Source organism: Ranitomeya imitator, chromosome 8, assembly GCF_032444005.1.
Source record: "Ranitomeya imitator isolate aRanImi1 chromosome 8, aRanImi1.pri, whole genome shotgun sequence".
Lineage (NCBI taxonomy): Eukaryota > Metazoa > Chordata > Amphibia > Anura > Dendrobatidae > Ranitomeya > Ranitomeya imitator.
In genome coordinates, this window is record NC_091289.1 from 5,564,483 (window position 1) to 5,583,039 (window position 18,557).

The following is an 18,557-nucleotide window of genomic DNA, read 5'->3' on the forward strand; positions in this document are numbered from 1 at the left end:
CCAACAAACCGTAAGGAGTCCTATTCTGGAACCTCCAGTGATCAGCAATAACCTGTTGGGGAACCGGGCAAAAAACGTTCAATATCCCTGCAGCGCCACGTCTGGAGAAATAAGGAATTCCATTATACTCTCTGAAATAATGGGCTAATGAACACAAGATGTGTCAGGTCCTCCAATGTGAGCAGATGTTCTCCGATGGGCGTCCGATCAAATCAGAGTTACATCATGGAAAATGGACTTAATAAGGTGATGTCTAGGTCCCTCCGCAGCCTGGCCCATCATGGTGCTCTGGGTCCTCCTGCATTGAGTGTGTGTGGCTGCAGCGGTCAAGGATGCGGCCAAAGATTGGCTGCAGCTGCCGTGAGCTTCAAGAGAAAGCAGGGAAGCCATTGGGAGGCCTGGAAATGGTCTAGTAGAGCAACTCCTTTAAGGAACCACAAAAGTTCAGGTAAAATATTCTGCACCTCATGGGATTTCAGGAAAAGACGCACAACTCAGAGAGACTATGGAGGAGCGAATGCAACATTGAGAAGAGTCACAGAAAGGACATTGCTAAAGGAGAGGTGGTCTATGCAAGGGGAGCACAAGATTGTGACTGTCAAAGTGGTGGCACCATAGGAAGGAGAGCAGCGAGTTCATCAGTCTCCCCTCTTCTTGACAACCCTCCAGTCTGCCTTATTAATATGGAGCCTCGCCCCTTGTACTTTGTCACTTGAGATGACCCCAGATACAGAGGCCGGGAGACTGGTGCCCCCTGTACGGTCCTGGACTCCAAACCTGCCTTGTTATGTAGGAGATTGTAGTGACTCGTGTCGGTCAGGACTTCTCCAGCATCGCTCCTGGTCTCTTCTCGTTAGCGCCCGTTGTTCTTTCCTCATCCTCTCGTCCTTCGTGTCACATCTTGGCATTGAGGTTTGGACAATGTCCCTGTGACCGGCGCGGGTCGTGTAACGCCCGTCGCTCTCTTCCCAGTGTATTTGATATGGTGGCCTTAGAAGGGTTGTCCTCTCCTGGACGACACCCTCTTACCAAGAAATATCCACTCAATGATCAGTGCCCGCAGCGACCCTGCCACACCAGCGTGAAGTGTGGAGAAGAAACGGCTGGAGGTCGTCTCATGGAAGACGACTACCTCAGATGGGACGATGGCATTTACAGGAGCGTCCGACATTTCTGATTATTTTGGGAAATCCTGTACGGTAGAGGCAGCTGGAGAGAAAACAGGGACATAGAAAAATACATGACCGCAGCTTCCTCCACCGCCAGATGTCAGCGCCACTGAGAGGTCACATGATCCAGGCAGCCAATTATGCGACTGTCTGGACTCGGGATGTTATAGTCCACTGAGCCGAGCAGCCAATCATTTCCTGGCATTCTGACATTACATCACAGGGCTGTGACATCAATAACTGCCTGGGATAGTGACATCACCACCAAGAGGTCACATGATCCGGGTACCCCAATCATCTCCTCACCCTGTGATCTTATTGGCTGGCGGGGTCGTGTGATGTCATAACTATTTAGAGATAAATTCCCAGCCGTGTTATTTCATCATCTAAAACAGTGACATCATACCTAGAGGTCACATGATCCGGGTAGCCAATCATTTCCAGACACAGTGACATCACTAAAAGGATCAGTGATGTCATAGCTGAAAGGTCACATGATCCACGCAGCCTTTCACCTCCTGACCCCTGTGACATCATTGGCTGGCTGGGTCAGGTGACAACTACCCCTCAAATTAGACCATTACTATCCGTCTTCACTGTCCTGGTTCTGTCTTCTTGGACAATGAGGCGCAGTATTGTCTCCATGGTGCCGGGCACACACTGGAGGATGTTCTGGGCTGATGCTAATTCTGAGCGCTGAGGACTCCATTATGCACGCTTCTGTCTACATACACAGGTGTACAGCAGGAAGCTTCACCGGGTAGACTGGAGCGACCTGCCGCAGTTACACCGCTCCACAGCGACCTGCAGCAGGAAGCCACGCCCCGGAGCCGCGGAGCGCTCATGGGAGCTGCAGTCCGCCAGCTGCGCACTCTAAGGAGGAAACGAGAGAAAAGAACTACAGCTCATTGATTGGCCAGAATTCTGTTCACATGACGCTGGACAACCAATCAGAATTATTGCCGCGCATTTTGTGAGGAGAATAGATTGAGGAGACGTGAGGTAAATCCCGGCCGAGCCGCCGCCTGCGGGGAGACATTGGTGTAAAGTGCAGGGCGGAAACAGCGTGGAATTGTCCAGTGTAAAGTCCCGTGTACGAGTGATGTCTGTCACTACCGGATTATGTATGGTATGTGGAGTCCTGACAAAGCCACGAACACCGCAGCCATCCCAACCACGGGGCACGGACAAGGCTGAAGCTGGTTTCTTAGGCTTTCACACTGGTGTTTTTTGCAATACGTTGCAATGCGTCGTTTATGGGAAAAAACGCATCCTGCAAAGTTGTCTGCAGGATGCGTTTTTGCCCCATAGGCTAACATTAGCGACGCGTTGACACGTTGCAACCGTCGTGCGACGGTTGCGCCGTGTTGTGGCGGACTGCCGGGAGCAAAAAACGTTACATGTAACGTTTTTTGCTGCCGACGGACCGCTTTTTCCAACCGCGCATGCGCGGCCGGAACTCCGCCCGCACCTCACAATGGGGAAGCGGATGCGCAGGAAAAATGCATCCGCTGCCTCCGTTGTGCCTCCGTTTCACTGCTAGCGTCGGAACCTCGGCCCGATGCACTGCGACGGGCCGAGTCCGACGCTAGTGTGAAAGTAGCCTTATTCGTTCAGTTTCTTATTCAGAGCTGAAGTTGGTTTCTTATAAGTCAATTTTTTTCTTTTCTTTTTATAGGTTTAACAACAAAAAATAATCATTACAATAATAACATACAACGCAGTGAGGAGCCCTGATGTGAATACACCGAAAAACAGCTACAAAAATTATAAAACTGGCACAAAAACGGGCATCAAAGTGGGCACCGAAGGGCGTTAATGAAAGGGTAAATGACTTTGGGCCACTGATCTCACAGTGCAAACATAGAACAGGGCGCCCCACATCAAACCCAGCGTGCGGCTCCATGTATTCCTATGCGGCCGCACGCTCCAACCTGAGTGCCGGCAGCAGCGTCGGGTATTAACATGCAAGACTCATCCGAGTTTCTCGCAGGTGAGTATGAGCCCTCAGAATACACATCTGTAACATCAGTCACTTATTCAAATCTGAGAAAATCGTCTGTTTGCCCACTGTGATGCCAGTTCTGATGACCCATTTGGACCAGGCTGGAGGGTCCTGGGTTTGATGTGGGGCGCCCTGTTCTATATGTCTGCAGTGTGAGATTGATGGACCAAAATCATTTAACCCTTTCATTAACGCTCTTCGGTGCCCACTTTGATGCTCATTTTTGTGCCAGTTTTATAATTTTTGTAGCTGTTTTTCAGTGTATTCACATCAGGCTCCTCGCTGCAGTGTGCTATTATTGTGATAATTATTATGGTATTTGTTGCTAAACCAATAAAAAAAGAAATTCCAAATAAGAAAACCAACTTCAGCCTCGTTGGTCACGGCCTGTGGAGACGCCAGTGATGTCATGGTGCGTTATGTGAGGGAATAAATACAGAGCTAGGAGGACCGTGGCAGCCCGCAACACTGGGGGGGCACAGGCAGGGGAGGCCCCGGGCGACAGCAGTATGTGTACCCTTCTCTGTGGCAGTGCCAAGAGCTGCTTGTGGATTTGGAGGAGGTAGTGGCCCCTGACCTCTTGGGCCCCTTTCTGCTGCACACGTTGCCCCGATCGGTCCGCCTCTGACCCACTGAGAACAGGAGAAAAATGAGTAAAAAAAAGCACCGAAAGGAGTTGTGAGGCCACGACCCAGCACATCTGTCCTTCACGCCCACCGTGCCTGCCACAGGTGTGGACGTGGTGGGAGTGCTGCCGGATACCCCACTACATGCATGCCATGGTGGGGGATACTTAGGCGGCCGGTGGTTCTATTGTTCTGTGCAGGGTCTGGGCCTGCGACCTCTGATGTCGGGTAATGAGGATGAGATTCACCCCACAAGCTGTGACCAGGAGACAAGCATTCAGCTGCTGTCGTCGCCTTTGCTTCATCTGTGCGACAGATTTATAAGGGCCCCTTATTAAGGGGTTGTCCAGGTCTCAGGAGAAGTCCGGCAATGTGAGCGGCAATGCCAAGAACGGCAACTACACAGTGTATGGCGCGGAGGTGCGCCATCTGCAGCCGCCACGGGTATCAGCTGATCGGCGGAAGTGTTGGGTCGCCACCGATCTGATAGGGATGACCCGTCCTCCAGCATCAATCACAATCCAGGGACAGACAGCCTTGTGTTCCTAACTCCGTTTAACTCTTTGAATGTAGCCGTCCATCTGAACACAGGACAGTTACTCATCCATATGTCATCTGTTTTTATACAACAATTAAAGGGTTTCTCCACTATTAGATAACCCCCACCTACACTGTTTAAGTGCTCCACATAGCGTAAATCAGACATACCTCCTGGCACTGGTCCTACGATGTCACCGCCGCCATTCCCAGCGGTCATGTGACATTGTTATATCACATGACCACTGCAGCCTTTCTACTTCCGACAGGTAGAACTTTTCTGCCACAGATTAATTGTTGTAACATGGTATAACATCACATGATTAATATAATAATAAGTATACATTATTTTATGCTTTGTGGGATATTTGATAAGTTAAAAGGAGTTGTCCAGTAGTCGACAAAACCTGTAAAGACATGATCCGAGGCCAAACACAGTTGGGTTATGTAATTATTGCAAGGAATCAGTTCAAAACACGTGCGGATCTTGGCTGTGCAGACTGTTGGCCCCATTCATTTGGCGCTCCTGGTTCATGAAATGTGCATGATTCTTCATAAATCAGGAGTCTCTGACGCCAGCCTATCTCATTAAGACTAATGTGAATAATGCTGATCGTGATGAATCAGGCCCAAAGTCTTCTTTTATATGACCATTGAGTTGGGAAGGTCTCATAAAAAAATGGAACAGGCTGGTATATTCTGCGCTTTTGTCTCAAACATAGACATTCACTCCATATGATAAACGCTTGTCTTAGCTCGGGGTCTAAGGGGTATCGTTTCTCCTTATGGAGAGAGACATACCATCTCTGGCTTGTCAAGGTAAGGAGGCTTATTCGCCGTGCAATGCTCCTCTGGGAAATTAAATATTCAAATTGCCTCTTCTGAGATGTATGTCACTCTCCATAAGGAGAAACGATACCCCTTAGACCCCAGTCCAGAGCCTCTCACCTAGCCAAATTAGTTCTCGTGCTTCGCACTGACGAGGGCCAAACGCCCGAAACACCGTGTCTGCGAATTGAGATACTGATTTGGCTTTTATCCTAAGTCATATTGCACGACTCGTTAGAGGGTTGATTGTGACGTGTAGGATCGCTACTTCCAACAGGTGGCGCTATAGAGTTAAGTCCTCTTTTTCTTAGAAGAGGCAATTTGCATTGTCTTCGCTCGGTAATTTAAACTGGTCTGCGTCTTATACTTCTTTAAGTAAGTGAAAACACCGTGTGCACAGTCACTATATGGTGCATAGACTAGGCTCCCAGACCATCAATACAAATAAAAAAGAAGTCTAGCACTCATCTTCAGCAAACGTGGAATAGATTTATTTGTAGCACTTGAAACGTTTCAGTCCAAAGGGACTTTCATCAGTCACGTGCTAATGATAGCCAGTAGGGCTGTGTTCATGGGAAAAGAAACAGTACCCAATCAATGTACAAAGACGCCGCCACTCTATAGGGCACAAAGGATAGGAGTAATATAACTTAGGCAGAGTGCTAATATGGTGGGGCAATGACCACCTATAAAGTAAAACACAGAGACTTGCGGTGGATTCCGTGTCTGGAGGTCGTGCCTCTTTTTCTCCTGTTACCATCATCCTCAGACTGCAGGTGTTTTACTTTATAGGTGGTCATCGCCCCACCATATTAGCACTCTGCCTAAGTCTATTCCACGTTTGCTGAAGATGAGTGCTAGACTTCTTTTTTATTTATACTTCTTTAAAACATGGACTGAGCCCGGCATAGGGGTAAAGTATCTGGAGGTGTGTATTGTACTGATTAATGCGCCTGCTGTAGCCTTTGCATTGGTCATAATCGATGTGAATACTTTTCTGCCCAATGATGACAGAAGTATTCTGGGAGTGATACCTTTATTGGCTAACCAGTTAATTTCTGGTTAGCCAATAAAGGTATCACTCCCAGAATACTTCTGTCATCATTGGGCAGAAAAGTATTCACATCAATTTTTCTGGCTAACACGGTACCACAATACAATTTGTTATTGTACATCATTGGTCATAATGAAACTTTGTAAAAGAGCAATCATGCCAGAAATACGTGTAGGGGTTTTCCATTACTTATTGATGACCTATCCTTGATATAGGTCATCAATATCAGATCAGTAGGGGTCCGGTGCCACACCAATAACTGGTTATTAGCTCTGGCAGCCGGATGTACACAGTGTCCGGACAGGAAGTGAACATAGTGGCCAGGGCTGTGGAGTCGGTAAGGCAATACTCCAACTCTTCAATTTCCATGATTCCGAATTCACCAAAATGTACTCCGACTCGGACTCCACAACTCCGACTCCACAACTCCGACTCCACAGTCCTGATAGTGGCCATGCTCATGTATTGCAGTTCAGTTCCCATACACTTCAATGAGCTAAGCTGCAGTACCTGAGAAGGGCAACAAACCACACAACATACCGAGCTGCAGTGTCTCAGGTCTGTGCACTGTTGGGGCTGTGAGTGTGATCTAAGCTGCAGCGCTGAGAGCGACCACAACGCAGTGTATGAAGCTGTGCTGCGCCGGTCCTGTGCACCATGTATATCCGACTGCAGAAGAAGCTGACGACAGCTGATCAGTGAGGGAGTGAAACCCCAAGCGATCTGATGGTTCTGGCCTATCCTAAGCACAAGTGATCAATATTTAGTTAGTGAACAATGAGTTTAATATTAAAGTGACAAAAAAGCTTCCTGTGTAGGTCATCATTGTAATGTAAAGTCAGATTAGGAGGCGATTAAATATAGAACCAGACTTTAAAGAAATATATATATACTGTATATATATGCTCCTGTGTTATGAACTGGTGATTTAGAACCACAATGGACCTGGTGGTTAAGAGCACTGAAAATGACCTGATAGTTGCTAATAACATAGGACGAGCTCTGAGACGTGGGAACTCTGCTGACCGCAATCCCTAATCCTATCACACCACACTAGAGGTAGCCGTGGAGCGCTCCTGACCAGACCTAGGCGCCTCGGGCACAGCCTGAGAAACTAGCTAGCCCTGAAGATAGAAAAATAAGCCTACCTTGCCTCATAGAAATTCCCCAAAGGAAAAGGCAGCCCCCCACATATAATGACTGTGAGTAAAGATGAAAATACAAACACAGAGATGAAATAGATTTTAGCAAAGTGAGGCCCGACTTACTGAATAGACCGAGGATAGGAAAGATAGCTTTGCAGTCAGCACAAAAACCTACAAACAACCACGCAGAGGGCGCAAAAAGACCCTCCGCACCGACTAACGGTACGGAGGTGCTCCCTCTGCGTCCCAGAGCTTCCAGCAAGCAAGACTAACCAATATAGCAAGCTGGACAGAAAAAATAGCAAAGCAAAAGTAACACAAGCAGAACTTAGCTTATGCAGGGAAGACAGGTCACAAGAACGATCCAGGAGAGAGCAAGACCAATACTGGAACATTGACTGGAGGCCAGGAACAAAGAACTAGGTGGAGTTAAATAGAGCAGCACCTAACGACTTAACCTCGTCACCTGAGGAAGGAAACTCAGAAGCCGCAGCCCCACTCACATCCACCAGAGGAAGCTCATGGACAGAACCAGCCGAAGTACCACCCATGACCACAGGAGGGAGCTTGACCACAGAATTCACAACACTCCTGACCTGATAAAACTTTCTACCTACTTATATGATATGAGTCTTCTGATGTCGAACCAGATTTGATTTTTGTGTAAAACCTTTTCCGCACTCCGTACATGAGTATGGCTTCTCCCCCGTGTGAATCCGCAGATGTCTCACAAAGTCACATTTCTCCGAAAAGCGTTTCCCGCATTCGGAACAGGAAAATGCTCTTTCTCCCGCGTGAGTTCTCTTGTGTTTCACCAGCGAACACTTATGTGCAAAACTTTTTGAACACTTAGTACATGGGTACTGCGGGCCGCCCGCGTGGACTCTCTGGTGGTTGCAATAGGTCGACTTTTTGATGAAACATTTCCCACACTCGGAGCATTGAAAAGGTGTCTTGCCCCTGTGAATTCTGAAATGTTTGGTGCAGTTCACCTTCGACGTGAAACACTCTCCGCACTCACAACACTGGAATGGTTTGTCTTTCATGTGGATTTTCCAATGCTGGATAAGATCTGCTTTCAGTGTAAAAGATTTCCCGCAGTCTGTGCATAAAAACAGCTTATCCGATGTGTGAAATCTCTGCTGCCCTGTGAAGTCCATTGATGTCTTCTCATATTCAACTCCTGGATCCAATGTGGACGAAGCATCAAGAGAAAGTTCATCTGGATTAGAGGTTTCACAACAGAGATGGAGGAACAATGGGGTTGTTACTGGTGTGCAAGCCATTTCTTTAGGAGAAACTTTGGAGGAGTGAAAAACTTCTTTTTTACTTTCTGGGTTTGTGACTTGATCTGCTAGAGCTTAAAAAAAAAACTGTTAGACATATACTAAGTAATTTTATTTTATCCTATGACATTTTTTCCCAGCCTTAAGTTTGTTTCACACTGTTAGGCTCATACTCTCTGTAAGTATTAACCTGACCGTGTGCACGGTCAGGATGTATGCTGAGGCATCCGTCAACCATAGGGATTAGTGATGAGCGAATATACTCGTTGCTCGGGTTTTCCCGAGCACGCTCTGATGATCTGTTGTGATGTGTTCGCAGATTTAGTTATCATCACCACAGCTGAATGATTTACAGCTATTAGCCAGGCTGAGTACATGTGGGGGTTGCCTGGTTGCTGGGGAATCCCCACATGTAATCAAGCTGGCTAGTAGCTGGCAAGTAGTAACACTTACAAATACTCGGAGACCCCCCGAGCGTGCTCTGGAAAACCCGAGCAATGAGTACACTCGATCATCACTAATAGGGACCCAATGTACAGGAACATATACTGCATGGCATACATTTCTTTGCAGTGGCCCTCTACAGCTTTGGCAAAAATGAAGAGCCCACTGTGTACAGTTGTATAAAAATCTACTTCTCTACATGTCTGAGCCATTCCATTCCAGTGTCAGGTGAATTCCCACCAGAGGACGCCTCATTCTACTTACTGTGCTTCTGATTAGTGATCACCTGAACCAAATCTTATTTAACGAAGGAAAGTATAAAAACCCTGCTGTGGTGATCACTATCCTCCTGCAATGGGGCAAGCTGGATGGCAAAACAAGTGCTAGTATTATCCCAAAAGCAATAAGAATGAAAAAATAACTTTTAGCCATGCCAAAGGAGTTGAAAAGAAAAGTGTTGAATGAGGAAAAGAAGGGCTCAATCCTGGCTTTACTAGGAGAGGGACACAGTGAGCGTCATATTGCCTCCATCCTTAAAATTTCTAAGATGGCAGTCCATTACAACAAGGTCAAACATCAGACATTGGGGACAACAAAGCTACAGACCGGCAGAGGGTGAAAACGTCTCTCCACTGACTGGGATGACCGTCATCTTATTCGAAAGTCACTCAGCAACTGCAGGATGACATCAAGTGACCTACAAAAGAAATGGCAGCTGGGGTGAAGTGCACGGCAAGAACAGATCGTAACAGGCTCCTAGAGGCAGGACTCAAGTCATGTAAAGCTAGAAAAAGCCTTTCATCAATGAGAAGCAAAGGAGAGCCAGGCTGAAGTTTGCCAAAGACCATAAGGACTGGACCATAGAGCACTGGAGTAAGGTAATCTTCTCTGATGAGTCTAATTTTCAGCTTTGCCCAACACCGGGTCGTCTAATGGTTAGACGGAGATCTGGAGAGTTGTATAAGCCACAGTGTCTTGTATCCACTGTGAAATTTGGTGGAGGATCCATGATGATTTGGGGAGGCTTCAGCAAGGCTGGAATTGGGTAGGTTACTCTTTACAAAGGACGTATAAATCAAGCTGCATACAAGGTTATCCTGAAAAAAACAGTTGATTCCTTCTGCTCAGGCAATGTTCACCAACTCTGAGCACTGGTTTTTCCAGCAGGACAATGCGCCATGCCACACAGCTAGGTCAAGGTGTGGATGAAGGACCACATCAAAAGCCTGTCATGGCCGCCCAATCTCCAGACCTGAACCCAACTGAAAACCTCTGGAATGTAATCAAGAGGAAGATGGATAATCACAAGCCATCAAACAAAGAACTGCTTACATTTCTGTACCAGGAATCGCATAAGGTCACCCAAAAGCAGCGTGAAAGTCTGGTGGAAAGCATGCCAAGACGCATGAAAGCTGGGATTAACAATCAAGGTTATTCCACAAAATATTGATTTCTGAACTCTTTCCGAGTTAAAACATTAGTATTGTTGTTTCTAAATGATTCTGAACTTGTTTGTTTTCTTTGCATTATTTGAGGTCTGCAAGCAATGCATTTTTTGTTATTTTGACCAATTCCAATTTTCTGAAAATAAATACAAAATTTAGTGTCTGGAAATTCGAAGACATGTTGTCAGCAGTTTATAGAATACTAGATGGAGGCCCGATGCTATCGCATCGAGAGGGTGGTGATGTTCCAATGGGGGCAGGTTTCCAGCACTGAGAAGCTCTTGTCCCAAGCGCTCACCCACCTATCCACGCGGCGGTCGGGATCCCAGCGGCAGCCTGAATCCCAGTGGCGGCCTGGATCCCAGCGGTGGGGAGGGGTCCTTGTGGGGGAGTCCCAGCAGCGGGGTCCGGCAATGACCCATTGGTGGTACTGCGCAAGGGCCTGGTACCACCAGTGGGTGCCATATTGGAATACCCATCACTTGGGTATTCCAATATGGGGGTCGGCGTACTTCGGGTGTGGCGCGGTGGATTGTGGGATTCGAAGACGTCCAGACGGAAGTGGATGACAGACAATTTAAGGTAATTATATAACTAGAAAGGAGCAATTTACATTTTACTCAAAAATATACCTATAAAGAAAAAAAATCAGACAAACTGAAAATTTTGCAGTGGTCTCTTGATGTTTGCCAGAGCTGTGTATATAGGAAAGTGGAATCTGCTGTGCTTCCTGCACAGCTAAACAAACTGTATTCAGTTGCACACTTTCAGCCTCCTTCCGGTCAATGGTCGCCTATGGCGATGTTAGAGTATATGCTATGTGCATAAACGCAGGGTGCACCTAATGTTACACCCACCATAAATCCACCCGATTGTAATGGGCAAGTAGATATTGTGTCTGGAACATATCTGATGAGCCTCATCTTCTAGAAACCACAAATTAAAAACCCAAACCTTTGTTGTACCAGCAGCATTGAATTGTCAAGCGGTTGGGTTAAATTGTCAATGGATCCTTTGAATATGAATGAAATCTAGTCGGAAAAACCTAACGTTTGGCCTAAAGTTTTCTGTAATGACAAAGCGATCAGAATTTGGAACGTTATCTGAAATAATTTGTTATTACTGACCTGGGCAGATATTTGTTTTGTTTTCCTCCTCCTTGCATTTCGGATCACATCTTATTAACATCTTTTTCTCCTCCTTGAAAGTCTTATCACCTCTCGCATGCAACTCTTCCTCTTTGCCCGGCTGATGACACCACTCGTGCCCCTCTTCTTCCTCCTCCTTGCAGATCACATCACACCTAACATGCACCTCTTCCTCCTCCTTATTACTGGATACACCTGTAGGAATTTTTTGCAGCATGAAGAATCATATTTTTGACTGCATCGGTTTAGGGGCAAATGATAAACAAAACATTTTTTTTCCTTTTGCAGTGCAAATTTAGATTGTTCACCGTATGGTATGAATAACACACTACCTTTAAACTTTGGCCCCCAGGACATTGCAGGCCAAAAGGTATTTTTTTATTATTATGAACTGGCTGCTGTTGCGACCCATAAGCAGACCGCAATCATGTAATGGGTTTGCTTGCGGGGTGACATGGGAAGGTCAATTCCTCAGTCAGCACCTAGAGGCCACAGTTTCTTTTAACTCCGGCATTTAGGTAGGGTTACAGAGCAGTTGTGTCCTGCGGGGCGCATACCCTGTGATCGAGCTGTATACACACGTGGTCAAAATTGTTGGTACCCCTCGTTTAATGACAGAAAAACCCACAATGGTCGCAGAAATATCTTGAATCTGACAAAAGTAATAATAAATAAAAGATCTATGGAAATGAACAAATGAAAATCAGATACTGCTTTTCAACCATGATTCCACAGAATTGAAAAAAACTCATGAAATCGGCCTGGACAGAAATGATGGTTCCCTTAACGTAATATTTTGTTGCACAACCTTTTGAGGCAATCACTGCAAACAAACAATTCCTGTAACTCAGTGAGACTTCTGCGCCTCTCGACGGGTATTTTGGCCGATCCTCAAGAGCAAACTGCTCCAGTTGTCTTGTGTCTGAAGGTTGCCTTTTCCAGACGCCGTGTTTCAGCTCTTTCCAATAGGATTTAGGTCAGGGCTCATACAAGGCCACTTCAGAAGAGTCCGATGTTTTCCTCTTAGCCATTCTTGGGCATTTTTAGCTTTGTGTTTTGAGTCATTATCCTGTTGCAAGACCCATGACCTGCGAATAAAACCAAGCTTCTGCCACAAGGCAGCACATTTCTGTCTACAAACCCTTGATAGTCTTGAGATTTCATTGTACCCTGCAGAGATTCTAGACACCCTATGCCAGATGCAGCAAAGCAGCCCCAGAACATAACCTAGCCTCCTCCATGATTCACTGCAGGGACAGTGTTATTTTCTTGATATTCTTCATTTTTCCATCTGTGAACATAGAGCTGATGTGCCTTGCCAAAAAGTTCCATTTTGTCTCATAGGACATTCTCCCAGAAGCTTTGTGACTTGTCAACATGTAGTTTGGCAAATTCTAGTCTGGCTTTTTATGATTTTGTTTCAACAGTGGTGTCCTCCTTGGTCGTCTCCCATGAAGTCCACTTTGGCTCATACAACGACGGATGGTGCAATCTGACACTGATGTTCCTTGAGCTTGAAGTTCGCCTTTAATCTGATAAAAGTTTTTCTGGCTCTTTTGTTATCATTCGTATTATCCGTCTCTTTGATTTGTCATCAATTTTCCTCCTGCGGCCACATCCAAGGAAGGTTGGGTACAGTCCATGGATCTTACATTTCTGAATAATATGTGCAACTGCAGTCGCAGGAGCTGCTTGGAGATGTCTTATAACTTTTACCTGTAACATGTTTGTCTATAGTTTTCTTTCTAATCTCCTGAGACAACTCTTTCCTTCGCCTCCTCTGGTCCATGTTGAGTGTGATTCACTGTGCTGTTTGGTGACATGGTGCGTGTATCTGTAGCCCTATATACCGGCCACTCACTGATTCCAGGATTGTAGACCCCTGTGATGATAGTGGACACACCGTGATTTAACACGTCCCTTTTGTCACATTATTTTCAGGGGTACCATCATTTCTGTCCAGGCCTATTTCATGAGTTAGTTTTTTTTTTAATTCTGTGGAAGCATGGTTGAAAAGCAATGTCTGACTTTCGTTTGTTCATTTCCATAGATCTTTTATTTATTATTACTTTCATCAGATTCAAGTTATTTCTGTGACCATTGTGGGTTTTTCTGTCATTAAACGAGGGGTACCAACAATTTTGACCACGTGTGTAATACAGCCATTATCACAGGTATCTGCAGTGCCCCCGGGCTCAGGCACACAAATAATGCAAATAATGCATTTACATATGGTTGTTCTGACGTATATTGTCATTCAGCGGTATGCAAGTGGATTAGATAAAAATTACCATAATTACCAGGCTAAGCTGGTATAATTTGGATATAAGTGGAGCTGCTCCCACCTGTGATGTCTATACTGGAGTGGCTTATTTCCAGCTCGGGCACCATCTGCTCTGCAGAATGATCAGTAGCATGGGTGACACTAGCATCTATGCTTCTTCACCTTGCTGGATAGCAAAACTGCTGGACTGGCAAGTGTTGGTACATTCCATACAGTGTGATACACCCTTGTGCACTGAGAGTACTAATCAGGGACACAAAATATGAAGTAAGATCTGTTTGTAAAACCTTTACTAGAATGATGGATAATGAAGATTTATAATGAGGAGGATGAACTTTGATGAAAGTGTTTTTATGTTAGAAACAAGAAATTAAACATTGTGGCTTTACCTGTTGATGTGGGAGGCTGGTGATTCTCCATCATAATCTCCTTGTACAGATCCTTGTGACTCTTCACATACTCCCACTCGTCCATAGAGAAGTTGACGATGATGTCCTCATATCTGACAGGAATCTGACACACACAATAATAATAATTTTTATTTCTGTAGCGTCAACATATACCGCAGCACTTTACATTTCAGAGGGTACTTGTACAGACAATAAAGACATGACAGACATTAATAATAATAATAATAATAATAATAATTTTTATTTATATAGCGCCAACATATTCCGCAGCGCTTTACAAATTATAGAGGGGACTTGTACAGACAATAGACATTACAGCATAACAGAAATACAGTTCAAAACAGATACCAGGAGGAATGAGGGCCCTGCTGCTCGCAAGCTTACAAACTATGGGGAAAAGGGGAGACACGAGAGGTGGATGGTAACAATTGCTTTAGTTATTCGGACCAGCCATAGTGTAAGGCTCAGGTGTTCATGTAAAGCTGCATGAACCAGTATGTAGCAGTACAGACACAGAGGGCTAATACTGCATAAAGTGTATGAGAACATGATGCGAGGAACCTTTTTTTTTTTTTATTATAAATAGGCCACACAGGGATAGTTAGGTTAATGCATTGAGGCGGTAGGCCAGTCTGAACAAATGAGTTTTTAGGGTACGCTTAAAACTGTGGGGATTGGGGATTAATCGTATTAACCTAGGTAGTGCATTCCAAAAAATCGGCGCAGCACGTGTAAAGTCTTGGAGACGGGAGTGGGAGGTTCTGATTATTGAGGATGCTAACCTGAGGTCATTAGCGGAGCGGAGGGCACGGGTAGGGTGGTAGACTGAGACCAGGGAGGAGATGTAGGGTGGTGCTGAGCCATGGAGTGCTTTGTGGATGAGGGTAGTAGTTTTGTACTGGATTCTGGAGTGGATGGGTAGCCAGTGTAATGACTGGCACAGGGTAGAGGCATCGGTGTAACGGTTGGTGAGGAATATGATCCTGGCTGCAGCATTCAGGACAGATTGGAGCAGGGAGAGTTTTACAAGAGGGAGACCGATTAGTAGAGAGTTACAATAGTCCAGACGAGAATGAATAAGTGAAACAGTAAGAGTTTTTGCAGAGTCAAAAGTAAGAAAAGGGCGAATTCACATTCACCAGTTACAGGAGGAGTGAGGGTCCCAATCACAAGAGCTTACAATCTATGAGGAAGAGTGAGGGCCCTGCTGCTTGGAAGCTAGCATCTATGAGGAAATAAGGGAGACACCAAAGGAGAATGGTAAATAATGCTTGTATTGTACAGTCCATCCATATAAGAGATAACGCTGCATGAACCAGTCACCAGCCAGTATGAGTATAGTGCAGACAAAGAAGGCTATTAAGTGCATGGACGGTGAGAACAGATGCTACGTCTGAAGAAACACAAGGGTAAAATGGGAATAGTTACATAAGTGAGGTGACGTGATAGGACAGTCTAAAGAAGTGCACTTTTAGGGCACTCTTAAAACTTTGGATATTATGAATTAATTGAATTGTCCTGAGTAGTGCATTCCGGAGAATTGGCGCAGCATGCAAGAAGTCTTAAGAGACAGGAGTGTGACGTTCGGATTAGAGAGGATTATAGTCATAGGTCATTAGCAGAATGGAGGACACGAGTAGGGTGGGAGATGATGAAGGGTGGTGCTGATCCATTGAGAGCTTTGTGGGTGAGAGTGATAAGTTTATATTGAACTCTATCGGATGGGTAACCAGTGCAACGACTGGCACAGGGTGGAGGCATCGGTGTAGTGGTTGGAAAGCATTGTGATCTTGGCTGCTGCAGTCAGGATGGTGTCACGGGGTTACCGCGACGGAGCGGAGCCAGAAGACCGCAGCACCTGGTTGCTCCTACTCTGGCGCTGAGAAGAAGCACTTCTCCGCCGTCTTATTAAACATCTTTATTTCTTCCAGCAGAACAGGGGTTAATCGGCCATGCTGGAAATCCTTGTTCTCAGTTGTGCTCGGTTAGCCACACTTTTTCCCTATATAATATGGGCTCTATTAACTAATCCTCGTCAGAGTTAACTTTTTACTGCATGGCTAAAGGAGGGAGAGAAGTTAGTATGAGAAGGAGAGCTGGAGGAGTTACAAGCGATTGTTGTTTGGTTTGTACGCTTGGTAATTCCTCATCCTTCTCGGTTTTGGTTTCTTCCCTTTCCTACACACCCCGGTTGATTCCTCTGTTATATGTTGTATTTTATGTGCGTGGAGTTTTGAGTTACCCCTGAGAAAACTCCTGAGAATGTAGTAAGAGGGAGACTGATCAGTAGAGAGTTGCAATAGTCCAGACGAGAATAAATAAGAGCAATAGGAAGAGTTTGTGCAGAGTCAAAGGCACGAAAAGTTCAAATGATCCAGAGACCCCCGAGTTCTCCTGGATATCCCAACATTCCCATCAGTGCTCACCTCTCCCGTCAGCAGCTTGATGATCTTTCTGGTGTATTCCAGGATTTTCTGTTCGGTGCTTGCCTCCAGTATCAGTGGGTGATATATAGGGTCTTCTACGCAGTTGGGGGTCCTGCTCCATGCGTCTGACATATGAGGGCCACTCCACTTCTCAGATGTCTTTTTTACTATTGTGTAATCCTGTTTTGGAAGAGACCCTAACATATTAGTATTCAGTGCTGGAATAGTTCACCCCGCAGCAATTCCCCCTAGTAGTAGAGAGGTCCTATGATATAATTCCCAGAATGCCTCACCTCTCCCGTCAGCAGATAGATGATCTCTAGGGTGAGGCTGAGCACCCGCTGGGTCACACCACTCCTGTACACGTCCATTGTGTGTGGGTCAGGGGATGGTCTCTCCCCTGTAGGGTAATTTTAACGTTACAAGTCCTCACAATTCAACCTAGAAATAGATAAAAATAAACTCTAGGAGCCTGTATTTAAGATTACAATTTTTGCTATAAATTATAATATGGCCATTTAAAGGTGAACAGCACTGAAATCCAAGGGAACAGTGGCTCTCGCTCTTACCTCGTTACCTCGTTTCCTCATTACCCTCACTCTGTATATGCTATATACTGACCATAGAAGAGGGCAGCAGTCTGCAACTCTGTAATTATCACAGGCAGGAAGGACACTAAGTTCTGCTCCTCCTGCACATTGCCATGTAATAAAGGAATATCTCACATTACTTACTGCACACAGCAGATGCAGTCAGGGCTTCCTAAACAATGTGTAACAGGACATGACGTGTAGGGGGAGTTGAGTTATAAAGGATCCTGGGAGCTGTAGTCTGGGAAGCATGACATTGTATAGGTGAAGTGAGAAGAAAGAACTGCAAATGACAGCTTGGGCTCTTCTGTGGCCTCATGACAGGACAACCAGTAGAGATTATTAGGACTTTTTCTGCTTTATTTTTATTCCTAAAGTCATGTATATTGTGCGGTCATTTTACCAGACTGTTGTGGAACCATAAATATCAGCATGTGTGTTGTGTCTCAGGGGCCTGGAATGCAGCCTAATGGCTTAGTCACAGGTCTATCTGCACTTTGTCCGACTCTTACATCTGTGTGATCCAGAAGTCTGTGCGGATGAAAGCAGAGCTAATACTCGCCCAAAGGGTGTCCATCTTTACCTGAACTCCTTTTCACTTGATGTATCATACAAATGGGAGAAAATAAAAATAATCTCAGAACATTTTTTTTAATTTAAAATTTTTTTAGGACTATGAATAAAAGACCAAAAAAAAATGACAGGTACACATGATTAAACTGCAATTATCTCACACTAGATGGTGGCCCGATTCTAACGCATCAGGTATTCTAGAATATGTATGTATGTATATAGCAGCCACATAGTATATAGCACAGGCCACGTAGTATATAGGATCCATGTAGTATATAGCAGACAAATACTACATGGCCTGTGCTATATACTATGTGGCTGACGTAGTATATAACACAGGCCACACAGTATATAACACTGGCCACGTAATATATAGCACAGCCCACGCAGTATATAACACAGCCCACATAGTATCTAACACTGACCAGGTAGTATATAGCAGCCACGCAGTATATAACACAGCCCACGTAGTATATAGCAGTGTGGCTACCATATTCCTGTAAAAAAAAATAATTAAAATAAAAAATAGTTATATACTCACCCGCTGGGATCCAGCAAAGCTGTGCCGATGCGTGCGTGGCTGCCGC

General features: G+C 45.3%; 1 protein-coding gene across 2 annotated transcripts; it reads right to left on the reverse strand.

The window, feature by feature from the left end:
- Positions 1-6,984: 6,984 nt before the first annotated feature.
- On the reverse strand, positions 6,985-17,597 carry LOC138647247 (zinc finger protein 684-like). Of its 2 annotated transcripts, none has more exons than XM_069736141.1 (7): positions 17,542-17,597; positions 17,101-17,248; positions 16,808-16,987; positions 14,361-14,484; positions 11,667-11,882; positions 7,954-8,724; positions 6,985-7,127 (listed from the first exon to the last, which is right to left on the reverse strand). In XM_069736141.1, exons 2-6 carry the CDS (start codon positions 17,176-17,178, stop codon positions 7,982-7,984), a joined length of 1,341 nt encoding a protein of 446 aa, XP_069592242.1. In that variant the 5' UTR covers positions 17,179-17,248; positions 17,542-17,597; the 3' UTR covers positions 6,985-7,127; positions 7,954-7,981. The 2 variants fall into 2 exon arrangements, with proteins under 2 accessions (XP_069592242.1, XP_069592243.1); XM_069736142.1 differs by having other exon boundaries at positions 17,377-17,585.
- Positions 17,598-18,557: the final 960 nt, after the last annotated feature.